Genomic DNA, 25519 nt, shown 5'->3' with positions numbered 1-25519 from the left:
GGAGTTCCCTTGGAGAAGGCAATGGCACCCCACTCCAGTACTCTTGCCTGGAAAATCCCATGGACAGAGGAGCCTGGTTGACTGCAGTCCATGGGGTCGCAAAGAGTCAGACACAACTGAATGACTTCACTTTCACATTTCCCTTTCATGCATTGGAGAAGGAAATGGCAACCCACTCCAGTGTTCTTGCCTGGAGAATCCCAGGGACGGGGGAGCCTGGTGGGCTGCCGTCTATGGGCTTGCACAGAGTCAGACACGACTGAAGCGACTTAGCAGCAGCAGCAGCAGGAGTTCCCTATAACTGAGAACTGCAGGACTCATGTATTGCCCTGAAACCAAGGGAGGACTTGGGATGAAAAGGCCTCTGCTGGGGCCAGTGACAGGCCAGTGTTAAAGGGGCTAATGGGTAACTGTCTCCTTTCCCCTCCTCCAGGCTGCCCATTCTCCAGGGAGGAACCTTTGCTTTCTTGGGACCCTCCCTGGCCATGCTGTCTCTTCCCACCTGGAAGTGCCCCGCGTGGACACTCAATGCCAGCCAGGTGAACACCAGCTCACCTGAATTCATTGAGGAATGGCAGAAGAGGATCCGAGAGGTATTGGGTTGAGGGGTGGGGTGCGAGGAATGGGGTGGTCCTCAAAAGGGGCTTCGGAGTTGACTCATTTTCTCAGCTCACTGCTAGGCAAGATTTCAAACTTTAAGACACATGGTCCTTGTTTAATTCAGTTGTGTCATTCAGGGAAAGAAACTGGTGGCCTTGAAGCAGGCTTTAAAGTTTGGCCATGCTCCAGGATAAGTTGAGCTGAGTGAGTGTTAGTCGCTCAGTCATGTCCAATTCTTTGCAACCCCCTGGACTGTAGCCCACCAGGCTCCTCTTTCCATGGAATTCCCCAGGCAAGAATCCTGGAGTGGGTAGCCATGCCTTCCTCCAGAGAATCTTCCCAACCTAGGGATGGAATCCTGATCTCCTGCACTGCAGGCAAATTCTGTACACTCTGAATCACCAGGAAGCCCGTGCTCCAGGTTGGCTCATCTAAATGATAGATTAGGAAGCCAGCACACAGGATTGTCAGCAGAAAGCCCAGCCACACCCTCAGGGACAGTAGGCCTCATAGCTTGCAGACTCTAACATCCTCACCTGGCTTCGGAGGTGAGGTGTCAAGCATGTCTCATGGGTGGAATAATATATGAGAGGGAAGGTCGCCTGAGATTTCTAGGAAGTCCAATCATCTCCCTCCCAGCTTGATCTTAAATATGTAAGCCTGGAGCGGCTCAAAGGCCCCCCTCCTCTGGAGCAGGGGCAGAGTTACACAAACACTATAAGGTGTGGGGTTCTTCTTGTTGTTGTTCAGTCGCACAGTCATGACTGACACTTTGTTACCCCATGGACTGCAGCATGCCAGGCCTCCCCATCCATCACCAACTCCCAAGGTTGACTCAAACTCATGTCCATTGAGTCAGTGATGCCATCCAACCATCTCATCCTCTGTCATCCCCTTCTCCTCCTGCCTTCAATCTTTCCCAACATCAAGGTCTTTTCAAATCAGTCAGTTCTTCGCATCAGGTGGCCATAGTATTGGAGTTTCAGCTTCAGCATCAGTCCTTCCAAAGAATATTCAGGGTTGATTTCCTTTAGGATGAACTGGTTGGGTCTCCTTGTAGTCCAAGGGACTCTCAAGAGTCTTCTCCAACACCACAGTTCGAAGGCATTAGTTCTTCAACTCTCAGCCTTTGTTATGGTCCAACTCTTACATTCATATATGACTACTGAAAAAACCATAGCTTTCACTAGATGGACCTTTGTTGGCAAAGTCATGTCTCTGCTTTTTAATATGCTGTCTAGGTTGGTCATAGCTTTTCTTCCAAGGAGCAAGCGACTTTTAATTTCATGGCTGCAGTCAACATCTGCAGTGATTTGGGAGCCCGAGAAAATAAAGTCTGTCACTGTTTCCATCGTCTCCCCATCTATTTCCCATGAAGTGATGGGACCAGATGCCATGATCTTAGTTTTCTGAATGTTGAGTTTTAAGCCAGCTTTTTCACTCTCCTCTTTCACTTTCATCAAAAGGCTCTTTAGTTTCTCTTCACTTTCCACCATAAGTGTGGTGTCATGTGCATATCTGAGGTTATTAATTTTCTCCCGGCAATCTTGATTCCATTTGTGCTTCATCCAACCTGGCATTTCACAACATGTACTGTGCATGTAAGTTAAATAAGCAGGGTGACAGTATACAGCCTTGACGTACTCCTTTCCCAGTTTGGAACCAGTCCATTGTTCCGTGTCCAGTTCTAACTGTTGCTTCTTGACTTGCATACAGGTTTCTCAGGAGGCAGGTAAGGTGGTCTGGTATTCCCATCCCTTGAAGAATTTTCCACAGTTTTTTGTGATCCACACAGTCAAAAGTTCTAGTGTAGTCAATGAAGCAGAAGTAGATGTTTTTCTGGAATTCCCTTGCTTTTTCTATGATCCATCTAATATTGGCAATATGATCTCTGGTTCCTATGCCTTTTTTAAATCCAGCTTGAACATCTGGAAGTTCATGGTTCATGCACTGTTGAAGCCTGACTTGAAGGATTTTGAGCATTACCTTGCTAGCATGTAAAATGAATGCAATTGTTGGGTGGTTTGAACATTCTTTGGCATTGCCCTTCTTGGGATTGAAATGAAAACTAACCTTTTCCAGTCCTTCTAGTACAAGGTAGTTTGCTCAGGCATTACTCTAGCCCTCACTTACTTAGTGTGCCTCCCCCAGGCTCACTAGGACCGGACCAAAGGCATTCCAAAATTCAGGTCTATGGACCTAGAGCAGAGTCTGTTAGTAGATATCCCTGGGAGTCTAGCTGACAAGACTTAGCGAAGCCAGGGTCCATCCAGCATCCCACCCAATCCAAGTTCAGCAGCCTCATGGCTGCAGTAAGGGTCACATCCTCAGAACGTGACAGATGAAGGAAGAGGGAATACAGAGGAGACACATTCCTAACAAGATTCCTATTCTTACCCAAGTGTGACCAATGAGAGGGAATAGAATTGACAAAACACTCCAATGGGGGGTGGGGCGGAGGGACAATGATGTAACTCCTGATCTGACTCCAAAGGCCTGGAAACAGGAGTGCTGATATCTGGGGGCAGGAGAAGACAGATGTCCCAGCTCAAGCAGCAAGCGAAAATGTTCTTCCTCTGCCTTTTGGTTCTGCTGAGTCCCTCAAAGGATTGGATGGCACTCATTCACATTGGGTGGGCTTCCCAGGTGCCACTAATGGTGAAGAACCCGACTGCCAGTGCAGGAGACATAAGAGACATGGGTCCAATCCCTGGGTCAAGAAGATCCCCTGGAGAAGAGCACACCAGTATTCCTGCCTGGAATATAACCAGTACAAACCAGCTCCAATATTCTTGCCTGGAGAATCCCGTGGACAGAGGAGCCTGGTGGACTGCTGTCCATTGAGTTACTAAAAGTCTGACATGACTGAAGTGATTTAGCAGAGAGAGATGCTCATTTTGGATAGGGCCATCTGCTTCATTCAGTTCACCAATTCAAATACTAATCTCTGGAAACACCGCAGAAATAATGTTTTATCAGCTGTCTGGGCATTCCTCAGTCCAGTTGACATGCAAAATTCACCATCAAATTGTTTATATGTTCCACTTTAGTAAACACTAGGAGAAGGCAATGGCACCCCACTCCAGTACTGTTGCCTGGAAAATCCCATGGATGGAGGAGCCTGATGTGCAAAGTCCATGGGGTCGCTAAGAGTCGGACACGACTGAGCGACTTCACTTTCACTTTTCACTTTCGTGCATTGGAGAAAGAAATGGCAACCCACTCCAGTGTTCTTGCCTGGAGAATCCCAGGGACAGGGGAGCCATGTGGGCTGCGGTCTTGGGGTCGCACAGAGTCAGACACGACTGAAGCGACTTAGCAGCAGCAACAGCAAATACATTTCTGAAATGGATGTTCCAGTTTACCCTCTTGCCAGCATCATATGTGAGTCCCAGTTACTCCACAATCTCACCAACATTTTCTAGCTTTTTCATGTTAGCCACTCTACTGAGTGCATTATGGTAAACTTGTATCATTCTTTTATGATGCTATTGAATGATACAGAATTAACTGTAATTGTCCTCATCTTATAGGTCTATTTGAACACCTGGACTCATTTCTGCTCCTATGCTTGCCACATTAACAGGTGTGTTTGTGTGTGTGTGTATGTGTGTATATGCTCAGTCATGTATGATTCTTTGTGACCCCATGGACTGTAGCCTGCCAGGCTCCTCTGTGCATGAAATGTTCCAGGCAAGAATACTGGAGTATGTTGCCATTTCCTAAACCAGCAGATCTTCCCCACCTAGAGATCAAACCCAAGTCTCTTGCATCTCCTTCATTGGCAGGCAGATTCTTTACTACTGTGCCACCTGGGAAGCCCTTTAACCAGTGACTAGACATTACTTTGCCAACAAAGGTCCATCTAGTCAAGGCTGTGGTTTTTCCAGTAGTCATGTATGGATGTGAGAGTTGGACTGTTAAGAAAGCTGTGCACTGAAGAATTGATGCTTTTGAACTGTGGTGTCGGAGAAGACTCTTGAGAGTCCCTTGGACTGCAAGGAGATCCAACCAGTCCATTCTGAAGGAGATCAGCTCTGGGATTTCTTTGGAAGGAATGATGCTAAAGCTGAAACTCCAGTTCTTTGGCCACCTCATGGGAGGTTGACTCATTGGAAGAGTTGACTCATTGAAAGAGTTGACTCATTGGAAAAGACTCTGATGCTGGGAAGGATTGGGGGCAGGAGGAGAAGGGACGACAGAGGATGAGATGGCTGGATGCCATCACTGAGTCAATGAACGTGAGTCTGAGTGAACTCCGGGAGTTGGTGATGGACAGGGAGGCCTGGCGTGCTGCGATTCATGGGGTTGCAAAGAGTCGGACACGACTGAGCGACTGAACTGAAATGAGAGTTTAATATAATATAGATTTTGTTATTTATCATTATTTCTGTGACTTTCATTTCATCAAGTATCATGTAAATCACCTGTGAACTCATAGTTAGTCTATGACCTGTCTATGACCTTTTAATCTCAAAGTTCACACAGACCACGTCCTAAGTATGCCAGCATCACTGTCGGTACTGGCTACTTTCACAGTGTTCATTCCCTGTTGTCCATTCAGTACAGCCCAGTATACTTTGGGACTAGCTTTATTAGATGTGTTTCAGTTTCATAGAACCAACTATGATGCCAGCACCCCTCATCCCAGATTGAAGATGTATCTAGAAGTATGACTAAGAAATCATTTTCTTATTCCCATTTAAACACAATGGGCAAAAGTAGCATTATTTGATGCAAGATTGGTGACTCCATTCTTTCTGCCACCATCTTTTTTTTTTCCCTACGATGAGCCCTTCTCAACCCATTTTTTTGCTCCTAGAGGGGGTTTTGAGTTTTCTCCCCTAACTTTTAATTAGTGGGCAGGAAAAATAACATTGCTAAACCTTCCTTTGTGTGTCCTTTCCCAAGGTACTTTCACATGATTTAATAAATATATTGTCACTGGATTCTTTCCACAGGGTAGGATGCATGTCTTCTTCTGAAAAACACCAGACTTTCCAATCTGGCCCATAAATACCATCAGAATACCAGCAAGTCAAATTAAATTGATTCTAGTATTCCATCTTAAGGAACACAACCAAAGCTCTAGTCCTGGGAAAATAAGATTTCTTTACCCTCTGCTCCAACTGCTCAACTTGGCGACTCACTTTTGTGCCCCATTTTCAGCTTGATCTTGAGCTTACACTGTGTTACCCGGCAAAGCCTGCCCTTCTGTCTTTGTCACCCACATTTTATTGCTTCAAGCACATATCCTAATTTTGCTGTAATTTTACTGCTTTGGGGTGAAGTGTCATGAAATATGGAGAAGGCAATGGCACCCCACTCCAGTACTCTTGCCTGGAAAATCCCATGGACGGAGGAGCCTGGTAGGCTGCAGTCCATGGGGTCGCACAGAGTCGGACACGGCTGAAGCAACTTAGCAGCAGCAGCAGCAGTCATGAAGTATGAAAAGATCAATGGATATTGTATTTCTTGCTCCATTCCTGTCATGTTCATGCTGTGAACAGCGATCCTTGAGCTGTTTAATATATAAGTCAATCTTCATGGTGATTTCAGTCTGCGTTGCTAGTCTCTATATCGTAGCCTGGGCCAGGGCTTCAGTGATAGGATAAGCAAAGTTCAAATCAGAAACACTGTCCATACCAGGTTTTTCTTGTTGTTCAGTCAGTAAGTCATGTCTGACTCTGCGACCCCATGGACTGCAGCAGGCCAGGCTTCCCTGTCCTTCACTGTCTCCTGGAGTTTGCTGAAACTCATGTCCATTGAGTTGGTGATGCCATCCAACCATCTCATGCTCTGTCACCCCCTTCTCCTCCTGTCCTCAATTTTCCCCCAGCATCAGGATCTTTTCCAATGAGTCAGCTCTTCACATCAGGTGGCCAAAGTATTGGAGTTTCAGCTTCCAATGAATATTCAGGGTTGATTTCCTTTAGGATTGATTGGTTTGATCTTGCTGTCCAAGGGACTCTCAAGAGTCTTCTCCAGCACCACAGTTCTCCAGAACCACCAGGTTTTTAAAGATTGTTAAAAACCTTCCCTACTCTGTGGAATGTCCGGTTCGGGCAGCCTACCAGCTCTGTGATGGGCCATTTATCCTCATGTTCTCCCACCAGAGGCACCTGTGCCCATCACTGTCATCAATCAATCAATCATTGTCATCAATCTGGATCATCCTGGGAAACACAAACAATGTCAGATAGAGATGGAGATTGTGCAGTTTGGGAGCCCACGTGTGCGTGGCTTGTGACCCGAGGTGTCATCTCCTGGACCCTAGTGACTACATTCAAAGTCATACTTCCCCTGTCTTTTTTAAGACACGGGGACATTGATATGAACCACCAGTATTTGAGATTTGACTATTAAGTCCTGTCCCATAAAAGGTGAAATTTCAGTACAGCCTCTATGAACGACTTGCCAGACCAAACTGCTAGTCCATTGGCCACAGCTTGAGAACCTAAAATTCTAAAGGGATAATTCTGGGTAATTTCATGTCCACTGGCACATCACACACATTGTTCATTGGCTGGAATTAGACTTGCCTTCCTTCTCCATCAAAGCCCTTCTACTGAAATGTTACACTCTTTCAGTCTCAGTCTTTCTCAGGTGGGTGAGAAGCACCTTCAGCAAGACAAACTTGCTTTTTGAATTCAAAGACCCACATAGTGAGATCCAAATCTTGGTTGCTAGAGTTAGATTATCTTGTGAAGTAGTGTCCACCCAGGGAAGGCAGGGACTGTCACTTATTCATGAATCCTATGAACTCCTCCTTGTGTAACCTTGTTTTCTTCTCCTGCATGTAACTATTTCCTTTTAATCAGCAAGTTCTGTTGATGAGACTTAGCATGCACACACACCCCTTCCTTATTTGAATGTCTTTCTGACATCATTCAAGATATCATTGAGATTTCTGATCTTGGAGTTATTTGGTGCCAGTCAGTAGTGCTTTAATTCCAAGCAGTGCCAAGTAGCAGACTAGTTAGGAATGGCCTTTGAGAGGGAGAGTGGCTGAGTAGCTCCTTTGGGCCACCTCTGCACCAAATGCCCCACTCAGAGCTGAAGCATCGGGCATCTGCCAGGGTCAGCCCTCATTTGGTGTGGACTCAACCACTGACACTTCTGTTATCTCAGGAGTGCTGTGCTGGTTGAGATGCTGGTCTGAGACCAGTCTGAGCCATAACTTGTGAATTTCAGCCAGAACTTTCTGCTGTTCTTCCCTTTCAAAAACAGCCTTTCTGCACATGCCTGTGCTCTGATGTGCAGTCCAAGAGCACACCAGACGCAATGTACTTCAGTGATCTATCAAGTCCTTGTGCTTCCTTTCTTTTCTCAAGGTGGACTCAGAGTTAACAGGGGTTTTTAGTATTTAATAAACTTTTCCATGTACCTCTAGACCAAGACATACCTAAGGATTTCACTTGTCAAGCTGGTGGGCCCTGGATTTTTGCCAGGTCAATTGGCTAACCTTCAAATGCCATTTGTTGAATCACTTTTTTCAAAGCAGGGTGTATTTCTTCTTCAGTGCAGCCTATTTGTATTATATCATCAATAGAATCACAAAACACATGTGGTTTGAGGTTTGGTTTTATTTCTACTCTCCCCCAGGGAGGCAATACTTGGCTTTGGTAAATGCAAATTAAAACTAAGCAAACTACAGATGGTGACTGCAGCCATGAAATTAAAAGACACTTACTCCATGGAAGGAAAGTTATGACCAACCTAGATAGCGTATTCAAAAGCAGAGACATTACTTTGCCAACCAAGGTCCATCTAGTCAAGGCTATGATTTTTCCAGTGGTCATGTATGGATGTGAGAGTTGGACTGTAAAGAAAGCTGAGTGCCGAAGAATTGATGCTTTTGAACTGTGGAGTTGGAGAAGACTCTTGAGAGTCCCTTGGACTGCAAGGAGATCCAACAAGTCCATTCTTAAGGAGATCAGCCCTGGGATTTCTTTGGAGGGAATGGTGCTGAAGCTGAAACTCCAGTACTTTGGCCACCTCATGCGAAGAGTTGACTCATTGGAAAAGACTCTGATGCTGGGAGGGATTGGGGGCAGGAGGAGAAGGGGACAACAGAGGATGAGATGGCTGGATGGCATCACTGAGTCGATGGGCGTGAGTCTGAGTGAACTCCAGGAGTTGGTGATGGACAGGGAGGCCTGGCGTGCTGCAATTCATGGGGTCGCAAAGAGTCGTGACACGACTGAGCGACTGAACTGAACTGAACTGAACTGAACTGAAAGAATAAGAAGTGGAAATTTTAATTAACTATCAAGTTAAGAAAAAAAAGGGGGGGGGATTTTATTCGAGCCAAACTGAGGATTATAACCCAGGGAGCAGATTGTTAGGAAGCTCTGTGAACTGTTTCACCTGTTAGAAGTCAAAGGCATAGTCATATACATTTTTGAGAAAAAGGATCATATGTTAAAATGACATACTGATATTTCATGTAAAAGTTCACCAGGGATACATTGTCCAGGTAAGCACATAGAAGGGAGCAGCAGGTCACCATGACTCCCAACAGAGCTGAGAAAGAACACTATTCTTTCAAGAAGTTACCTTGCTTCAACCTAGAGGGGTGGGATTGGCAGGAAGATGGGAGAGAGGTTCAAGAGGGAGGGAACATATGTATACCTATGGCTGATTCATGTTGATGTTTGGCAGAAGCCAACACAATTCTATAAAGCACTAATCCTTCAATTAAAAGATAAATAAAAAATTAAAGAAGTTACATTGTTACCATCAGAAGAAAGAAAAAAAAACACACTGCTTTACAGTTTATCTGGCCCTTCCATCTTTGAAGAGCTCCAGTTAATGTGTAATGTGGGTGGACACTGCATTTTAGGGAGGGAGGAGGCCCAAAAAAACAGAAGGAATTTAATATTTAATTTTTTTCTTGTCTTCCATTGTTGTTGTTGTTCAGTCACTCAGTTGTGTCTGAGTCTTTGTGACCCCATGGACTGCAGCATGCAGGCTTCCCTGTCCTTCACCATCACCCAGAGTTTGCTCAAACTCATGTCCATTGAGCTGGTGATGCCATCCATCCATCTCATCCTCTGCCATCCCCTTCTCCTCCTACCTTCAATCTTTCCCAGCATCAGGGTCTTTTCCAGTGTGTCAGCTCTTCACATCAGGTGACCAAAGGATTGGAGCTTCAGCTTCAGCATCAGCCTTTCCAATGAATATTCAGGATTTATTTCTTTTATAAATCCTGGTTTGATCTCTTTGCAGTCCAAGGGACTCTCAAGAGTCTTTTCCAGCATCACAGTTCAAAAGTATCGATTCTTTGGTGCTGAGCCTTCTTTATGGTCCAGCTCTCACATCCATACATGACGACTGGAAAAACCACAGCTTTGACTATACAGACCTTTGTTGGCAAAGTAATGTCTCTGCTTTTTTAATATACTGTCTTAAGTTTATTATAGCTTTTCTTCCAAGGAGCAATCATCTTTTATATTTAATTTTTTTTCTTGTCTGCCTTAAAATATGAATTTTATTTCATCAGTTTCTTTACCCTGATCTGCTAGATGCCAGGGGCACGATTTCCCTTTCACTTAGGCTTACTGAGAACTGCCGGGGGTCCAGCCCCGGTGGAGTCAGGGGTTTCAAAGGGGAGAGGGCATCGGTGATCAGGAAGCAACAGCTTATTTAAATGTTAATTAAAGATATAAAGAGTGGTTAAATAAGGATAGCTCAGTGAGAAAATTCAGTGGAGAAAAGAGGCTGAATAATTCAGCCAGAAGTTGAGAGAAAGAACGACATGGGGAGACCAAGCTTCGGTGAACAAGGCCCACACTTTGTTTTCCAAAATAGTTTTTATACCTTAAGTTATGCATAGAGGATAATGGGGGAAGGGGTAGAGTCATGCAGTAAGCCAGGCTTTCTTCCTGCAAACTTATCATATGCAAAAGGTTAGGTGATGTGCATCATCTTCTGGCCCAGAGGCCTGTTAACATTTTAAGACCCTTTCTTCAGAAAACTTAGTTTTCTCTAAAGGTGATTAGTCAGGCGCCACCCTCCAAAAGCATTAGATAAAGTTGCATTCCTATAGGGCAAAGGTGTGGTGGACTATAACAAGAAAAATAATTAACTCCAGGGTCCAAGGTTACAAACATTAAAGCTACTACTTACACCAATTATATTAATCAATACACTGCCAGGGACACAGCAGGTAAGGGATATGGAAACTTAGCAGCAAACATTGGCCCAACAAGTGAAAAACCCTTCACCAATACAATTTCTAATCAATCTTTTTTTTTTTAATTTTATTTTTAAACTTTACAAAATTGTATTAGTTTTGCCAAATATCAAAATGAATCCGCCACAGGTATACATGTGTTCCCCATCCTGAACCCTCCTCCCTCCTCCCTCCCCATACCATCCCCTTGGGTCGTCCCAGTGCACTAGCCCCAAGCATCCAGTATCGTGCATTGAATCTGGACTGGCAACTCGTTTCATACATGATATTATACACGTTTCAATGCCATTGTCCAAAATCTTCCCACCCTCTCCCTCTCCCACCGAGTCCGTAAGACTGTTCTATACATCAGTGTCTCTTTTGCTGTCTGGTACACAGGGTTATTGTTACCATCTTTCTAACTTCCATATATATGCGTTAGTATACTGTATTGGTGTTTTTCTTTCTGGCTTACTTCACTCTGTATAATAGGCTCCAGTTTCATCCACCTCATTAGAACTGATTCAAATGTATTCTTTTTAATGGCTGAGTAATACTCCATTGTGTATATGTACCACAGCTTTCTTATCCATTCATCTGCTGATGGACATCTAGGTTGCTTCCATGTCCTGGCTATTATAAACAGTGCTGCGATGAACATTGGGGTACACGTGTCTGTTTCCCTTCTGGTTTCCTCAGTGTGTATGCCCAGCAGTGGGATTGCTGGATCATAAGGCAGTTCTATTTCCAGTTTTTTTTCTAATCAATCTTTTAACTGCTCAAAGGCGTCTGTATTCAGACAGTTTAGAACATCTCACACCTCTCAGGGTTGTGAACTAAAACACTCTTGTCACGCCCAGGACAGCCCCCCTGTAAAGTCAGAGGTGTAGGTGAGAGCACAAAGCAGTAAAGTAGGCAGACTCTGGTTTTGGGGGTAGATGCTAGAGAATATCCAGGGGGACTCCTGAGGCTCGATCCCGCCTTTGCGTATGCTGAGCCTCCTTCCTCATGACCTTTGCCACGGGCGGAGCTCCTGCTTCCGGCAGAGAACTGTCACTCCTTTTTTTCAAACTTATTTTTGGCTGGGCTGGGCCTTCGTCGCTGCGCATGGGCAAGCAGGGGCTACTCTTTAGTTGTGGTGCGTGGGCTTCTCGTTTCAGTGGCTTCTCTTGTTGCGGAGCGTGGGCTCCAGGGTACCTGGGCTTCAGTAGGTGAGGCACGTGGGGTCAGTAGTTGCGGCTCCCGGGCTCTAGAGCACAGGTTCAATAGTTGTGGCCCATGGGCTTAGTTGCTCTGTGGCATGTGGGATCTTCCTGGATCAGGGATGGAACCTGTGTGTCCTGCACTGGCAAGTGGATTCTTTGTCACTGAGTGACCAGGGAAGACCCAAGCACTATAATTTCTTATACAAGAATCTCTTGTCTTCGTACTATCTGAGAAGAAAGGTCCAACAAGTTAATTTGTCTCCTCTCCTGCCCGAGCTCTTCTGTTGCTCAAATCCTTCCTGTGTTCTAATGATGTGGTTGCTCTAACACTGTAATAGTCAGAAGCTGTTACCTTGTTCTGAGGACACAGTACTAGTAGTGAGAGGATGTTTAGGGATGTGGGTCATGCTGAGCCTGCACGGAGCACAGGATCCCAAGCGACAGACATAACCGTGTTTCTTTAGTGCGTTCACTATTCTTGTGTTTCTGAGTCCTCTAAAGCAAGAGTCAGCAAGCTGTGGCTCTTGGACCAAATCTAGCCTGTAATCTGTTTTGTGCTGTGCTCAGTCATGTCTGACCCTTTGTGACCCCGTGGACTGTAGCCCACCAGGCTCCTCTGTCCATGGGGATTCTCCCGGAAAGAACATTGGAGTGGGTTGCTATGCCCTCCTCCAGGGGATTTTGCCAACTCAGGGATTGAAGCCAGTTCTCCTGCATTGCAGGTGGATTCTTCACTGTCTGAGCCACCAGGGAAGCCCAAGAATACTAGAGTGGGTAGCCTATCCCTTGTCCAGGGGCTCTTCCTGACCCAGGAATCAAACTGGTGTCGCCTGCATTGCAAGTGGTTTCCTTACCAGCTGAGTTACCAGGGAAGTTACCCAATCTGTTTTCTACTCCTTACCAATTAAGAATAGTTTTTACATTTTATTTATTTATTTACTATTGGCTACACCATGCTGCCAGGTGTGTGGGATTGAACCTTTGTCTCCTGACATGGAAGGGTGGAGTTGTAACCACTGGACCGCCAGGGAAGCCCTGGGTTTTACATTTTTAAGTTGTTTAAAATTTAAAAAAGAATATGTGACAGATATTACACGTGGCCCACAAAACCTGAAATGTTTACTATCTGACCAGTTACAGAAAAAGTTTGCCAACCCCTGCTCTAAAGCACAGGGCCCAGGGTAGGGGTTCCTCTTGCCCAGATCCAGAACAGTAGCCTCCACTCTTTCTTTCTCACATCACTTCCAAGTGTCTGAGAGTGAGCGCAAACCCAGAGTCGTAGCTGTGGTATTTTAGCTCCATCTGCTGGTCCAGGGCTTTTCACCAGTGCTGAAAACATGGGAAAGTTTTTGCAAGTTTCAACTTCCTTTCACTGATCAATGGATTGGTTTAATTCACTGAGCCAGCCTATTGGAATTCAAGGTAGATTTTTCCATGTTTCACTGGGTTCTATTTGTTGACACACATCTCAAGTCTTGAAACCACCAATGGTTAGCAGTCCAACTCTACATCACAATAGTAGCCACAAATGAAAGTGAGGCATATACAGGACCAATAGTCATGTCATTTCTTTCTGGGAGATAAGAAGTAATAGAGAGGACAGGTAAATAGTCATTATGTTGTAAGAAAATGGTGGTAGGGAAGAGATGGCGAGCTCAGGTTTCAACACATTAGACCAATTTAAACTTCACCTTCTGGTATTATGGTAGTTTAAAAATTCTTATATTCTTGTGTATGCTTATTTATAATTGAAATGAATGACAGCAATGATAAAATGGCTAGGTGGGAGAAATTAGGATTGTTTTGTTACTATAAGTTATTCATGCGACTCAGGAAGTGGTATAGTGTTATTTGAAAGTGGACTTGAGTTCACTGTAAATGTTTATTGCAAACTCTAGGGCAACCACTAAAGGGAAAACAATGGATAATAGTTATGCTAAGAAAGGAGAGAAAATGGAGTCATATAAAAATGTCAGTTAAAACCACCAAAGGCAGAAAAAGAGTAGAAGACAAAAAAAGAAATGAAGACCAAGGGCCACAAATAGAAAATAGTAATGGATATGGTGAATATTCATCCAACTAGATCAATAATTACTTTGAACATCATTGCTCTAAAGGCACTGATTACAAGACCAGAGATTGTCAGAGTGGATCAAAAAATAAGACCCCACCGTATGTTGTCCAGATGAAACCTACTTTGATTATTAAAAAATTTTATTGGAGTAGAGTTGATTTACAATGTTGTGTTAGTTTCAGATGTACAACAAAGTGAATCAGTTATACATATATCCACTCCTTATGTATAGACCATTACAGAGTACTGAGTCGTGTTCCCCATGCTATACAGCAGGTCTTTATTAGTTATCTGTTTTATATATAGTAGTGTGTATATGTCATCCTCAGTCTTCTAATTTACCCCTCCCCTATCAGGGGATATCCCCTGATAACCATAAATTTGTCTGCTACATCTGTGACTCTATTTCTGTTTTGTAAATAAGTTCATTTGTACCTTTTTAAAAAAGATCTATATATAAGTGATATCATATTATATTTGTCTTTCTCTAGAAACCTACTTTAAATATAAAAATACATGTAGATTAAAAGTAAATAGATGGAGAGGAATATATTAACACTAATCAAAAGAAAGCAGGAATCAGACTTCTTTCTTTCTTTTCTGGGAAATCAGACTTCAAAGCAAGGGATAAAAAAAGAAAGTACAACACCCAAATAAGTAAAGTAAAAAAAGAGAAGTAAACTCAATGAGTCCCATAGCTCAGGGGTTGGCAAACTACAGCCTATGAGCCAAATCTGGCCGGTTGCCTGTCTTCTGTTTGTTTTTTGAATGGTCCGCAAGCTAAAAATGGTTTCATATTTTAAATGGTTGAAAAAAATCAAAAGAAGAATATTTCATGACAAGTCCAAATTGTACAAAATACAAATTTCAGGGCCTGCCCATGGAGTTTAATTAGAACATGGGCAAGCTCATTTGTTCCCATCTTGTCTGGAAAAGTTTCGACTGAGCCTGGACAGCCCACAGAACCTCAGCAATTCACTCTCTGTCCCCTTTGCCAGCCTCTGAGTCAGAAAGTAGGAAAACAGAGAAAAGTAAAGCAGCAAGACGGTCAATACACTACTGGGTAACACCAGTATTACAAGTCACCAGCATTCTCACCATGATAACCTTGAAGTCTACTTTCTGAAAAACTTCACATAAGGTGAAAATGTCCAACAGACAGTTGGCAATAGAGGACTGGAGAGAGGAATGAGGTAGGAGCTTGCCTTCCATTGGTTCCTTTAGGGTCCAGGTTTGCCCCCTGCCCTGCCTCTGAAGGTACCACCGATCCTGGTGGCCTGGGCAGGGCTGAGGTCCCCGCCCCGCCGCAGGCCCCACCCAGCCACAGGCCCCGCCCCGCCGCGGGCCCGCTCTCAATGAGCCCCACTCTTCCTCTTCAGCTGCAGGGAGCCGTCATGGTTGCCTCCTGTGTCCAGATGCTGGTGGGCTTCTCAGGCCTCATTGGCTTCCTCATGCGCTTCATCGGCCCCTTGACCATTGCTCCCACAATATCCCTGATGGCCCTGCCTCTCTTCAATCCTGCGGGTGATGACGCCGGGACCCACTGGGGGATTGCTGCCACGTAAGTACCCTCCTGGGTGGGAGGGCCATTTGAGTTCCCTCTAGAGGAAGGTTACCCAGTTAAAAGAGTGAGTCCTGGATATTGGCAAGCTCAGGTGGTTTACAAGTACTTTCATGAACATTTGTTGTTGTTCAGTGGCCAAGTTGTGTCGGACTCTTCCTGACCCCATGGACTGCAACATGCCAGGCTTCCCTGTATATCTCACCATCTCCTGGAGTTTGCCCAAGGTCATGTCCATTGAATAGATGATGCCATCCAACCATGTCATCCTCTGTTACCCTCTTCTCCTTCTGCCTTCAATCTTTCCCATGTCAGGGTCTTTTCCAATGAGTCAGCTGTTCGCATCAGGTGGCCAAAGTACTGGAGCTTCAGCTTCAGCATCAGTCCTTCCAAAGAGTATTCAGGGTAGATTTCCTTTAAGATTGACTGGTTTGATCTTGCTTTCCAAGGAACTCTCAAGAGTCTTCTCCAACACCACAGTTCGAAAGCATCAATTCTTCAGCACTCTGCCTTCTTTATTGTCCAGCTCTCACACCCATACATGACTACTGGAAAGACCATAGCTTGGACTAGATGGACCTTTGTCAGCAAAATGATGTCTTTGCTTTTTAACACACTGTCTAGTTTTGTCATAGCTCTCCTGCCAAGAAGCAATTGTCTTCTAATTTCATGGCTGCAGTCACCATCTGAAGTGATTTTAGAGCCCAAGAAGAGGAAATCTGTCACTGCTTCCACATTTCCCCCTTCTATTTGCCATGAAGTGATGGGACCAGATGACATGATCTTAATTTTTTTAATATTGAGTTTTAAGCTGACTTTCACTCTCCTCTTTCACCCTCATCAAGAGGCTTTCTAGTTCATGTACATTATAATACCTTAAAAAGCAGTGAAATGGCAATTTAGAATGTATTATTCCGATTTATTTGTTATTAGTCCTCACAGACAATGAGTTCATCACAGGCAGTGTCTAAAGATATTTAGTGCAGGGTTCACAGATGGCTGATGCTACCTGTCTCTTGCCTCCTAGGTTTTCACTGAGCAAATATTTGTACACCTCCAGCTCCTGGGAAGGGTACAGAGACATAGCCCAGCTCTCAAGCATTTGGTAGTTTAGCAGAGGGTTAAGACTTGAGTCCAAGTACCTGTGATACCAGGAGACACTGATGAGGGTCCCAGAGTGTCAAGCTTGTTCAGGGAATGGGGCAGTGACAGCCAGCTTGTGGGAGATGGAGAGGGCAGGGGAAGAGTGTCAGGAAGGCTTAGGAGTGGGGTGGGGAAGAGGCCCTCAACATTTAAACAGAGCTTTGGAGGAATTTGGCAACAACAGATGGATGTGTTCATTCACATGGGCTTTGACCCTGGCCTCAGTGGCTCCAGTCTGGATCTATGCAGCTGTCATGCTCATTTCTCACGTCCCAAGGAATAGTAGTCCTCTGCCCACTCTTCCTCTTCAGCCACCGGCAGCCTCTGAAAGGGGCCCACCGACCTGTTCTCAGCTGGCAGGATGCAGAGCAGGGCCTAGATGAGGACCTTCCTAGCATAGCCCCTACTCCCCAGACCCAGAGGCACACGGTAGCCCAGCTTCCTGGAGCCTCGCTCTGGATGTGCCCCAGCTCACGAGGTTGGGTGTGGTTTGTTTCTGTTTCAGGACCATCTTCCTCATCGTGCTGTTTTCTCAGTACCTGAAAAACATCGCAGTGCCCGTGCCCGTTTATGGACGAGAGAAGAAGTCTCACGCCTCTAAGTTCTACCTGTTTCAGATCTTCCCTGTAAGAAGCACTCCCCACCTGCCGCCATTCTTAGCTGACTCAACTGGAGAGTGAGGGGCAGCTTCTTGCTCACCCAGATGGGCCTCAAGTCAAATGCTCTCTACCTGCAGTGGCCTCTCCTCCTCGGCCTCCCCTAACTGCTCCTCCCCACCCTGCCCATGGGTGGTGGGAGCATTGGCTTAATGCCCTACAGCTCCTCCCTCAATGCTTCTCTCCTGCGGGAGCAGAGCGCTTGCCCCAGGTTGCTACAGCGGTCGCCAGTGTGGGACAGCTTCCTCATGTTTCCCGGGACGTCCTCAGAGCATGGCCCTGGGGGAGGTAGCCAGAATCACCACTATGGGTACAAAACGAAGGGCCAAGATGCTTAGGTTCTTTCTCATTGCTGCTTTCTCATTGGTTCCTGGATGATTCAGATGGTGCCTCCTTTTTCAGAGCCTTCTCTGTTGAATTTGTTCCAATCTGTCAAGCAGGCGCAGTTGCCAACCCCATAAAGGTGTTTTCAGGTTTGATTCACCTATGACCTACATTCTGCATTATAAAAAAGATACTTCCATATAATGATCTCATTGATCCTTCCACAACCCTGTGGGCCAGTGGTTCAGAAGTTCAGTGTGCATAAGATTCACTTGGGAACGTTGCTAAAAATACAGATGTCTGGAGTTCTACCACCAGAGATTAAAATCAATACATCTGAGGACCCCACTTTAAGAAATCCTGCTTCAGGCTCTGCAGAGCAATGGCTGAAATTCCATTGTACAGATGAGCAAACTGAGGCTCAAGGAGTTTGAAGCAAGTCATGTGACCAGCAAACAGTAGAAAGGGAGTCAGCTTGCAGTCCTTCTGACCCAGGCCTTGTCTACTTTCCTGGACATTTCTGCCTCTACCTGGCATGAGGTCTCCCTATGGTTTACTGTCTGTGTTCCTTTACTGTGTTACTTATCCACTGACACACAGATTTCTGTCACTGGGAGGGTTCCTAATCCAACACTTCCTCATTTTGAAGAGCTTTCCTGAATTCTCTGTTTTGCCCAACCTTGCTGGGAGGTGTGGACAGGGGCAGGGAGTGGGACCAGGTGTGAAGGGCACCTCCCTTCCGCAGGTACTGCTGGGGCTCTGCATCTCGTGGCTGCTCTGCTTTGTGCTCACAGTCAGCGACGCCCTCCCTTCAGCACCCACAGCCTACGGGTACCTGGCCCGCACTGACACCAAAGGCAACGTCCTGAGCCAGGCTCCGTGGTTTCGCTTCCCTTACCCAGGTAATGAGCAGACTGGGCCCTTGTTGCCTGGGACACATGCTTCCTAGGTCTGTCCATGGGGCTCAGGGCACCAGAGCGGGTGGTGAATAGTGCCACGGGGTGGGGGGAAGAATCTTCTTCAAGGGATCTGACAACAGCCTGTGGGGGGGAAAAGCACAGAGGAACCCCGACCTCTAGCCAGCATCTGGGGCTCCTCCTGGACTTGGTGGGTCCCACACAAGGGAGGCTCGGGACTGAATGAGAACATTTCTGGGTTGGAGGTCAAGGCCATCCCTTAGGCCTCTTCTGGTCTCCTTTCCCTGCAGTTCTTGGCTCAGGTTGTGTGAATAAGCACGTTTCAGTGGTGATAGGCAGGGGTGGCCTCAGGGGCTAGGGAGCTACAGCCTCCCTGAGTAAGTATCTGGACTTCAGAATGCTTCAGGGCCTTCCTGGTAAAAGGCCGGGCTGCTGGTTCTTTGTGCGTGCTGTGACCTCAAGGTCAGGGCATGGGACCCACCCCCAGGGAGGCACGGGTAAGGCAGGGGTTCAAGACAAAGTCTCAGGACAGTTGTGGGGCTGGAAGATGTGTTGCCTAGTGTTTAAAGCCTTCCGGAGAATCCTCTCAGAAAGAAATTATTTGGGGTCCAGTAACCTGTTGTCTTCTGGGTTAATATTCCCTCTGCATTGCATTTTCAGGACAGTGGGGCCTCCCCACCGTCAGCCTGGCTGGGGTCTTTGGGATCATCGCAGCGGTAATCTCCTCAATGGTGGAGTCAATAGGTGATTATCATGCCTGTGCCCGCCTGGTGGGGGCACCACCCCCTCCAAAGCATGCCATCAACCGAGGCATCGGCATCGAGGGCCTGGGCTGCCTGCTGGCAGGGGCCTGGGGGACAGGGAATGGCACCACCTCCTACAGCGAGAATGTGGGCGCACTCGGCATCACCAGGGTAAGGCTGAAGACAGTGGTCCATGGGTATGTGTGTGTGGCAGGGGTGGGTGGTGGGTGTGCAGGCTAAGTACCTGGATCTGTCATCCATGTCTTAGTCTCTTATTGTTGCTGCAACAAATTACCACAAACATAATGGCTTTCAATAACGCAAATGTATTATCTTACCAATCTGGAGGTCAGAACTCCAACACAGGTCTCACAGGACTACAGTAAAGTTATTAGCGGGACTACGTTCCTGCCTGGAGGCTCCAGGGGAGAATCCATCGTCTTGCTTTTTCCATCATCTAGAGGCTCCCCACATCCTTGGCTATGGCCTCTTTCCCCCATCTTAAAGCCAGCAACATTGCATCTCTCTGACGTTTCTTCCCTTGTCACGTCTCCCTTTGACTACACCTGGGAAAGACTCTGCTTATGTGGGTATGTGTAATTAGATTGGGCCACCTGGCTAATTCAGGATACTCTCTCCATCTCAAAATCCTTAAGTCCCCTTTGCCATGTGAGTTTGGGATCAGATGTGGACATCTCTGAGGAGCCATTATTCTGCTACTGTTCTGACCTTCTTGGCTGTGGTCACCTGTGCCTGCGTGTCCCAAGGGTGCCTCTCACTCAGCATGGCCTCTGTGATGTTCAGCCCATGCCCTCGTCTTACCTCTCCTCCTTGTAAACCTTGTCCTGTGGATTCACCCAGGGCATCCTTATCGTCTCTGACCTGCACCCCTCACAATGGATTCTGTCTTCTCTGTGTGCCTGTGGCCCTCCTGTCCTCTTGTCTCCCAGCAGGACCACAGCTTGATCAATCATCTCTCACCTGAACATGGCAGCATCCCTATCTCTTCCCAGGATCTTGCCCATCTCTCATCAGGCTGCCACCTGGCTGCCCAAGGATCTTTCTAGAACCCAATTAAATTAGTTCCTACTTAAAATCTCTTCTGGGCTCCCATTTTCCACAGGAAAGCCCCATAAGTTTAGCACGAATTCTTCAAGATGGTGCTTTCTAAGAAGGCTTAGAAAAGCATATTATTACAATGTTGCTTTCCTGTCTGCTTCAGTGCAGAGGTGCGGTGTTTCCCAGAACAAGTGAAGTCAGCTTTGGAGAATACAGAGCCCGCTATTCATTCCCCTCGCTGCATTTTCTGATCGTGCCCTCAGACCTACCCACCTCTGTGTCTGCACGGCCTCGGGCCCACAGGGGGAGCTCAAACGCGTGGGCAGCAGCAGAGCCAGCGCCCAGCCCTGCAGCAACTGACACCGTGGACGCCTGGGTACTTCCCCAAAGTTTCCAAACCTTAGTGCAAGTGAAAGGAATGTTTTTCCATGTGAGGACCACTGACCCACACAGAAATATAACAGGAATGGGCTACATGAGTAAAAAGCAGCAACTATTTTTCCTGCTAAAGGAAGCAAATATCATGCAGAACAGAAAATTATACTCAATAAATGGAACAAAAAATTTTTTTGATGTATCATTTCTAAATTAAGGCTGTTTAGAGTAGAAGGAAAGAGCGGGGCAGAAAGGTACATGAGCAGGCTGCAAATCGAGTTGTTCAGTTGCTCAGTTGTATCCTACCCATTGCGACCCTGTGGACTACAGTTCAGTTCAGTCCAGTTGCTCAGTTGTGTCTGAATCCTTGTGACCCCATGGACTGCAGCACACCAGGCCTCCCTGTCCATCACCAACTCCAAGAGTTTACTCAAACTCATGTCCATCGCGTCTGTGATGTCATCCAATCATCTCATCCTCTGTCATCACCTTCTCCTCCTGCCTTCAATCTTTCCCAACATTGGGGTCTTTTCCAATGAGTCAGTTCTTCCCATCAGGTGGCCAAAATATTGGAGTTTCAGCTTCAGTATCAGTCCTTCCGGTGAAGATTCAGGACTGATTTCTTTTAAGATTGACTGGTTGAATCTCCTTGCAGTCCAAGGGACTCTCAAGAGTCTTCTCCAACACCACAGTTCAAAAGCATCAATTCTTTGGCGCTCAGCTTTCTGTAGTCCAACTCTCATATCCATATGTGACTACTGGAAAAACCATAGCTTTGACTATACAGACTTTTGTGCACAAAATAATGTCTCTGCTTTTTAATATGCTATCTAGGTTGGTCATAGATTTTATTCCAAGGTGCAAGCATCTCTTAATTTCATGGCTGCAGTCACCATCTGCAGTGATTTTGGAGTCCAAGAAAATAAAGTCTGCCCTTGTTTCCATTGTTTCCCCATCTGTTTGCCATGAAGTGATGCGACCAGATGCCATGATCTTTGTTTGCTGAATGTTAAGTTTTAAGCCAGCTTTTCCACTCTCCTCTTTCACTTTCATCAAGAGGCTCTTTAATTCCTCTTTGCTCTCTGCAATAAGGTGGTGTCATCTGCATATCTGAGGTTATTGATATTTCTCCCGACAATCTTGATTCCAGGTTTTGCTTCATCCAGTCCGGCATTTCGCATCATGTGCTTTGCATATATGTTAAGTAAGCAGGGTGACAATATACAGCCTTGATGTACTCCTTTCCCAATTTGGAACTAGTCCGTTTTTCCATGTCCAGTTCTAACTGCTGCTTCTTGACCTGCATACAGGTTTCTCAGGAGGAAGGTAAGGTGGTCTGATATTTCTGTCTCTTTAAGAAAATTCCAGTTTGTTGTGATCCACACAGTCAAAGGCTTTAGCATAGTCAGTGAAGCAGAAATAAATGTTTTTCTGGATTTTTCTTGCTTTTTCTGTGATCCAGTGGATGTTGGCAATTTGATTTCTGGTTCCTCTGTCTTTTCTAAATCCAGCTTGTGTATCTGGAAGTTCACGGTTCACGTACTGTTGTTGAAACCTGGCTTAGAGAATTTTGAGCATTACTTTGCCAGCATGTGAAATGAGTGCAATTGTGCAGGAGTTTGAACATTTTTGGTTTGCCCTTCTTTGGGATTGGGATGAAAACTGACCTTTTTCAGTCCTTTGGCCACTGCTGAGTTTTCCAAGTATTGGCATATTGAGTGCAGCACTTTCACAGCTTCATCTTTTAGGATTTGAAATAGCTCAGCTGGAATTCCTTCACCTCCACTAGCTTTGTTCATAGTGATGCTTCCTAAGGCCCACTTGACTTCACACTCCAAGATGGCTGGCTCTACATGAGTGATCACAGCATTGTGGTTATCTGGGCCATTAAGTCCTTTTTTGTATACTACTATTACTAAGTCACTTCAGTCATGTCCGACTCTGTGTGACCCCATAGATGGCAGCCCACCAGGCTCCCCGATCCCTGGGATTCTCCAGGCAAGAACACTGAAGTGGGTTGCCATTTCCTTCTCCAATGCATGAAAGTGAAAAGTCAAAGTGAAGTCGCTCAGTCCTGTCTGACTCTTCGCAACCCCATGGACTGCAGCCTACCAGGCTCCCCCATCCATGGGATTTTCCAGGCAAGAGTACTGGAGTGGGGTGCCATTTCTTCTGTGTATTCTCACCACCTCTTCTTAATATCTTCTGTGTCTATTAGATCCATACTGTCCTTTATTGTGCCCACCTTTGCATGAAATGTTCCCTTAGTATCTCTAATTTTCTTGAAGAGATCTCTAGTCTCTCCCATTCTTTTGTTTTCCTGTATTGTTTGCGTTGTTCGCTTAGGAAGGCTTTCTTATCTCTCCTTGCTATTCTTTGGAACTCTGCATTCATATGGGTATATCTTTCCTTTTCTCCTTTGCCTTTCACTAGTTTTTGGTTCTTTCCTAGTTGGTGGGGTGGGAAGTGGGGGACAAGTGGAGGTGTGGGGGGAGGAATTAGGTTGGTCAGAGGCTTCCCATCACTTCTCTAGGGTGTGATGGGATGTCACAACAGCCCAGATGTCAGTCCTGAGACCAAAAGAGACCCAGGGCTGCATGGTAAATTCTGTGGTGGTAGGATTTAGGATGACCTGCCGTTCATGAGATCATCAGTGTATCCAAAGGGCGTTGGTTGAACCTGAAAAGTTGATTCACTGTGCTTAGATTCATGCTTAGTTCCCACAGTTCATTGTTAGGCTTGTAAACAAAACAGAAGTTTCCTTTGATGTGGTAAATTCTTTTTTTTTTTTTTTGATAGGCAAGAAGTAGCTTTATTAATATAGGATAACTTTAAGAGCTGCAGCGGGCAGGCGAGGGAGGCCTGCTGATGTGGTAAATTCTTATCACATGTTTTCTTATGAAGTCAGTTAAATAAATTGTGCTCATGGTCTTCTCAAGGCAAGAATACTGAAGTGGTTTGCCATTCCGTTCTCCAGTGGACCATGTTTTGTTAGGCCCTGAATAGCAGGGGCATGCCCTTCAGCCACTGCGTGTGGCCAGAGGACGTGACTGGTGCCCTGGTTGTGCCGCTGCTGGTCCTCGCTGAGCGTGTCAACCTTCACCAGCTGCCAGGTGGCAGTCAGTGGTCAATGTGCTCTTAAGCTGGGAAGAAAACTAAGCAAAGGTGAAATCTGCTACTCTATCACTGCATTAACAGACTTCAAGTTGTTGACATTGGAGTATCTTAAAATTTTTAAACATTGTGGTAGAAGACACATAACATAAAATCTACCATCTTAATATTTTTGAAGTGTACAGTTCAGTACTATTAAGTGTATCCACCCACAATGCTGTGCAACAGATCCCCAGAGCTTTTTATTCCTACAAAACAAACTACCCTGGAGTATCATTTTAATGTTTTTGTTCATTTCTTTGTTGTTTTTTTTTTACATTTTGGCTGGACCACATGGCATGTGGGATGTTCCTTCCATGACCAGGGATGAAGCTTGCACCCTGGGAAGCCCTGTCAAACATTGCCCATATATGCATGGACTTATTTATGGGCTCTCAATTCTGTCCCCTTGGTGTATGTGTCTGTTTTTATGCGAGCACCATACTGTTTTGATTACTATAGTTTTGTAGTATAGTTTGAAATCAGGAATTGAGATGCCTCCAGCTTTATTTTTCTTTTTCAGAATTGCTTTATATATTTGGCATCTCTTGTGTTTACATAAGCATTTTAGGGGCTTCCCTGGTGGTTCAGATGATAAAGAATCCCCCTGCAATGCAGGAGATCTGGGTTTGATCCCTGGGTTGGGAAGATCCCCTGGAGAAAGGACTGGCTACCCACTCCAGTAGTCTTGCCTGGAGAATTCCATGGACAGAGGGTCCTGGTGGGCTACAGTCCATGGGGTTGCAAAGAGTGGACACAACTGAACAACTGACACTATACTACTATATGTAAGCATTTAGCATTTTTTTTTCTATTCCTGTGAAAATGCTGTTGAAAATTTGATACGGATTGCATTGAATCCGTAGATGGCTTCAGTAATATGGACAGTTAGCAATACTAATTCTTCAAGTCATGACATAATATACCTTTGCATTTATTTGTGTCTTCTTCAGTTTCTTTCCTCAAAGTCTTATAGTTTCCACCTCCTTGTTTAAATTCTTCTTTAAATATTTTATTGTTTTTGATGCTATTATGAATGGGTATGTTTTATTTCTTTTTTAGATGTTTTATTATTAGTGTGGGAAAATGTGACATTTCTGTACATTGATTTTATATCCTGTAACTTTACTGAATTCACTGATTAGTTCTAACAATTTCTTAGTGGAGTCTTAGGATCTTCCACATATGAGATCATATCATCTGTAAATAAAGATAATTTTACTCCTACCTTTTTATTTGGGTGCCTTTTATTTCTTTATGTTACATGGTTCCTATGGCTGTGGACTTCCAGTAATGTGTTGAATAGGAGTGGTGAGGTTGTCACCCTAGTCTTGGTTCTGATCTGATCGTAGAAGAAAAGTTTCCCACCTTTCAGCCTTGAGCATGATGTGAGTTGTGGGCTTTTTATATTTGCCTTTAGCTACATTCTTTCTCTATTTGATTTGTGGAAAGGTTTTTTTTAATCAACAAAGGATGTTCAATTTTGTCCAGTGCTTTTTCTGCATCTATTGAGATGATCATATATTTTTATC

The 25519-nt window shown here is 45.3% G+C and overlaps 1 protein-coding gene across 2 annotated transcripts in view; it reads left to right on the top strand.

Moving 5' to 3' along the window:
* Positions 1 to 25519, top strand: part of LOC129659535 (solute carrier family 23 member 1-like) — a 246646-nt gene that overhangs the window by 33328 nt on the left and 187799 nt on the right. For both annotated transcript variants that reach the window (XM_055590989.1, XM_055590990.1), the window contains 5 exons: positions 434 to 593; positions 15436 to 15617; positions 17266 to 17386; positions 18486 to 18642; positions 19318 to 19571. In XM_055590989.1, the coding sequence (XP_055446964.1) occupies positions 434 to 593; positions 15436 to 15617; positions 17266 to 17386; positions 18486 to 18642; positions 19318 to 19571 (874 nt within the window). The remainder of the gene's footprint in view (positions 1 to 433; positions 594 to 15435; positions 15618 to 17265; positions 17387 to 18485; positions 18643 to 19317; positions 19572 to 25519) is intronic.

This window comes from Bubalus kerabau, chromosome 8 (genome assembly GCF_029407905.1).
Source record: "Bubalus kerabau isolate K-KA32 ecotype Philippines breed swamp buffalo chromosome 8, PCC_UOA_SB_1v2, whole genome shotgun sequence".
Classification (NCBI taxonomy): Eukaryota; Metazoa; Chordata; class Mammalia; order Artiodactyla; family Bovidae; genus Bubalus; species Bubalus kerabau.
This window is presented reverse-complemented; position numbering and strand designations above follow the sequence as displayed.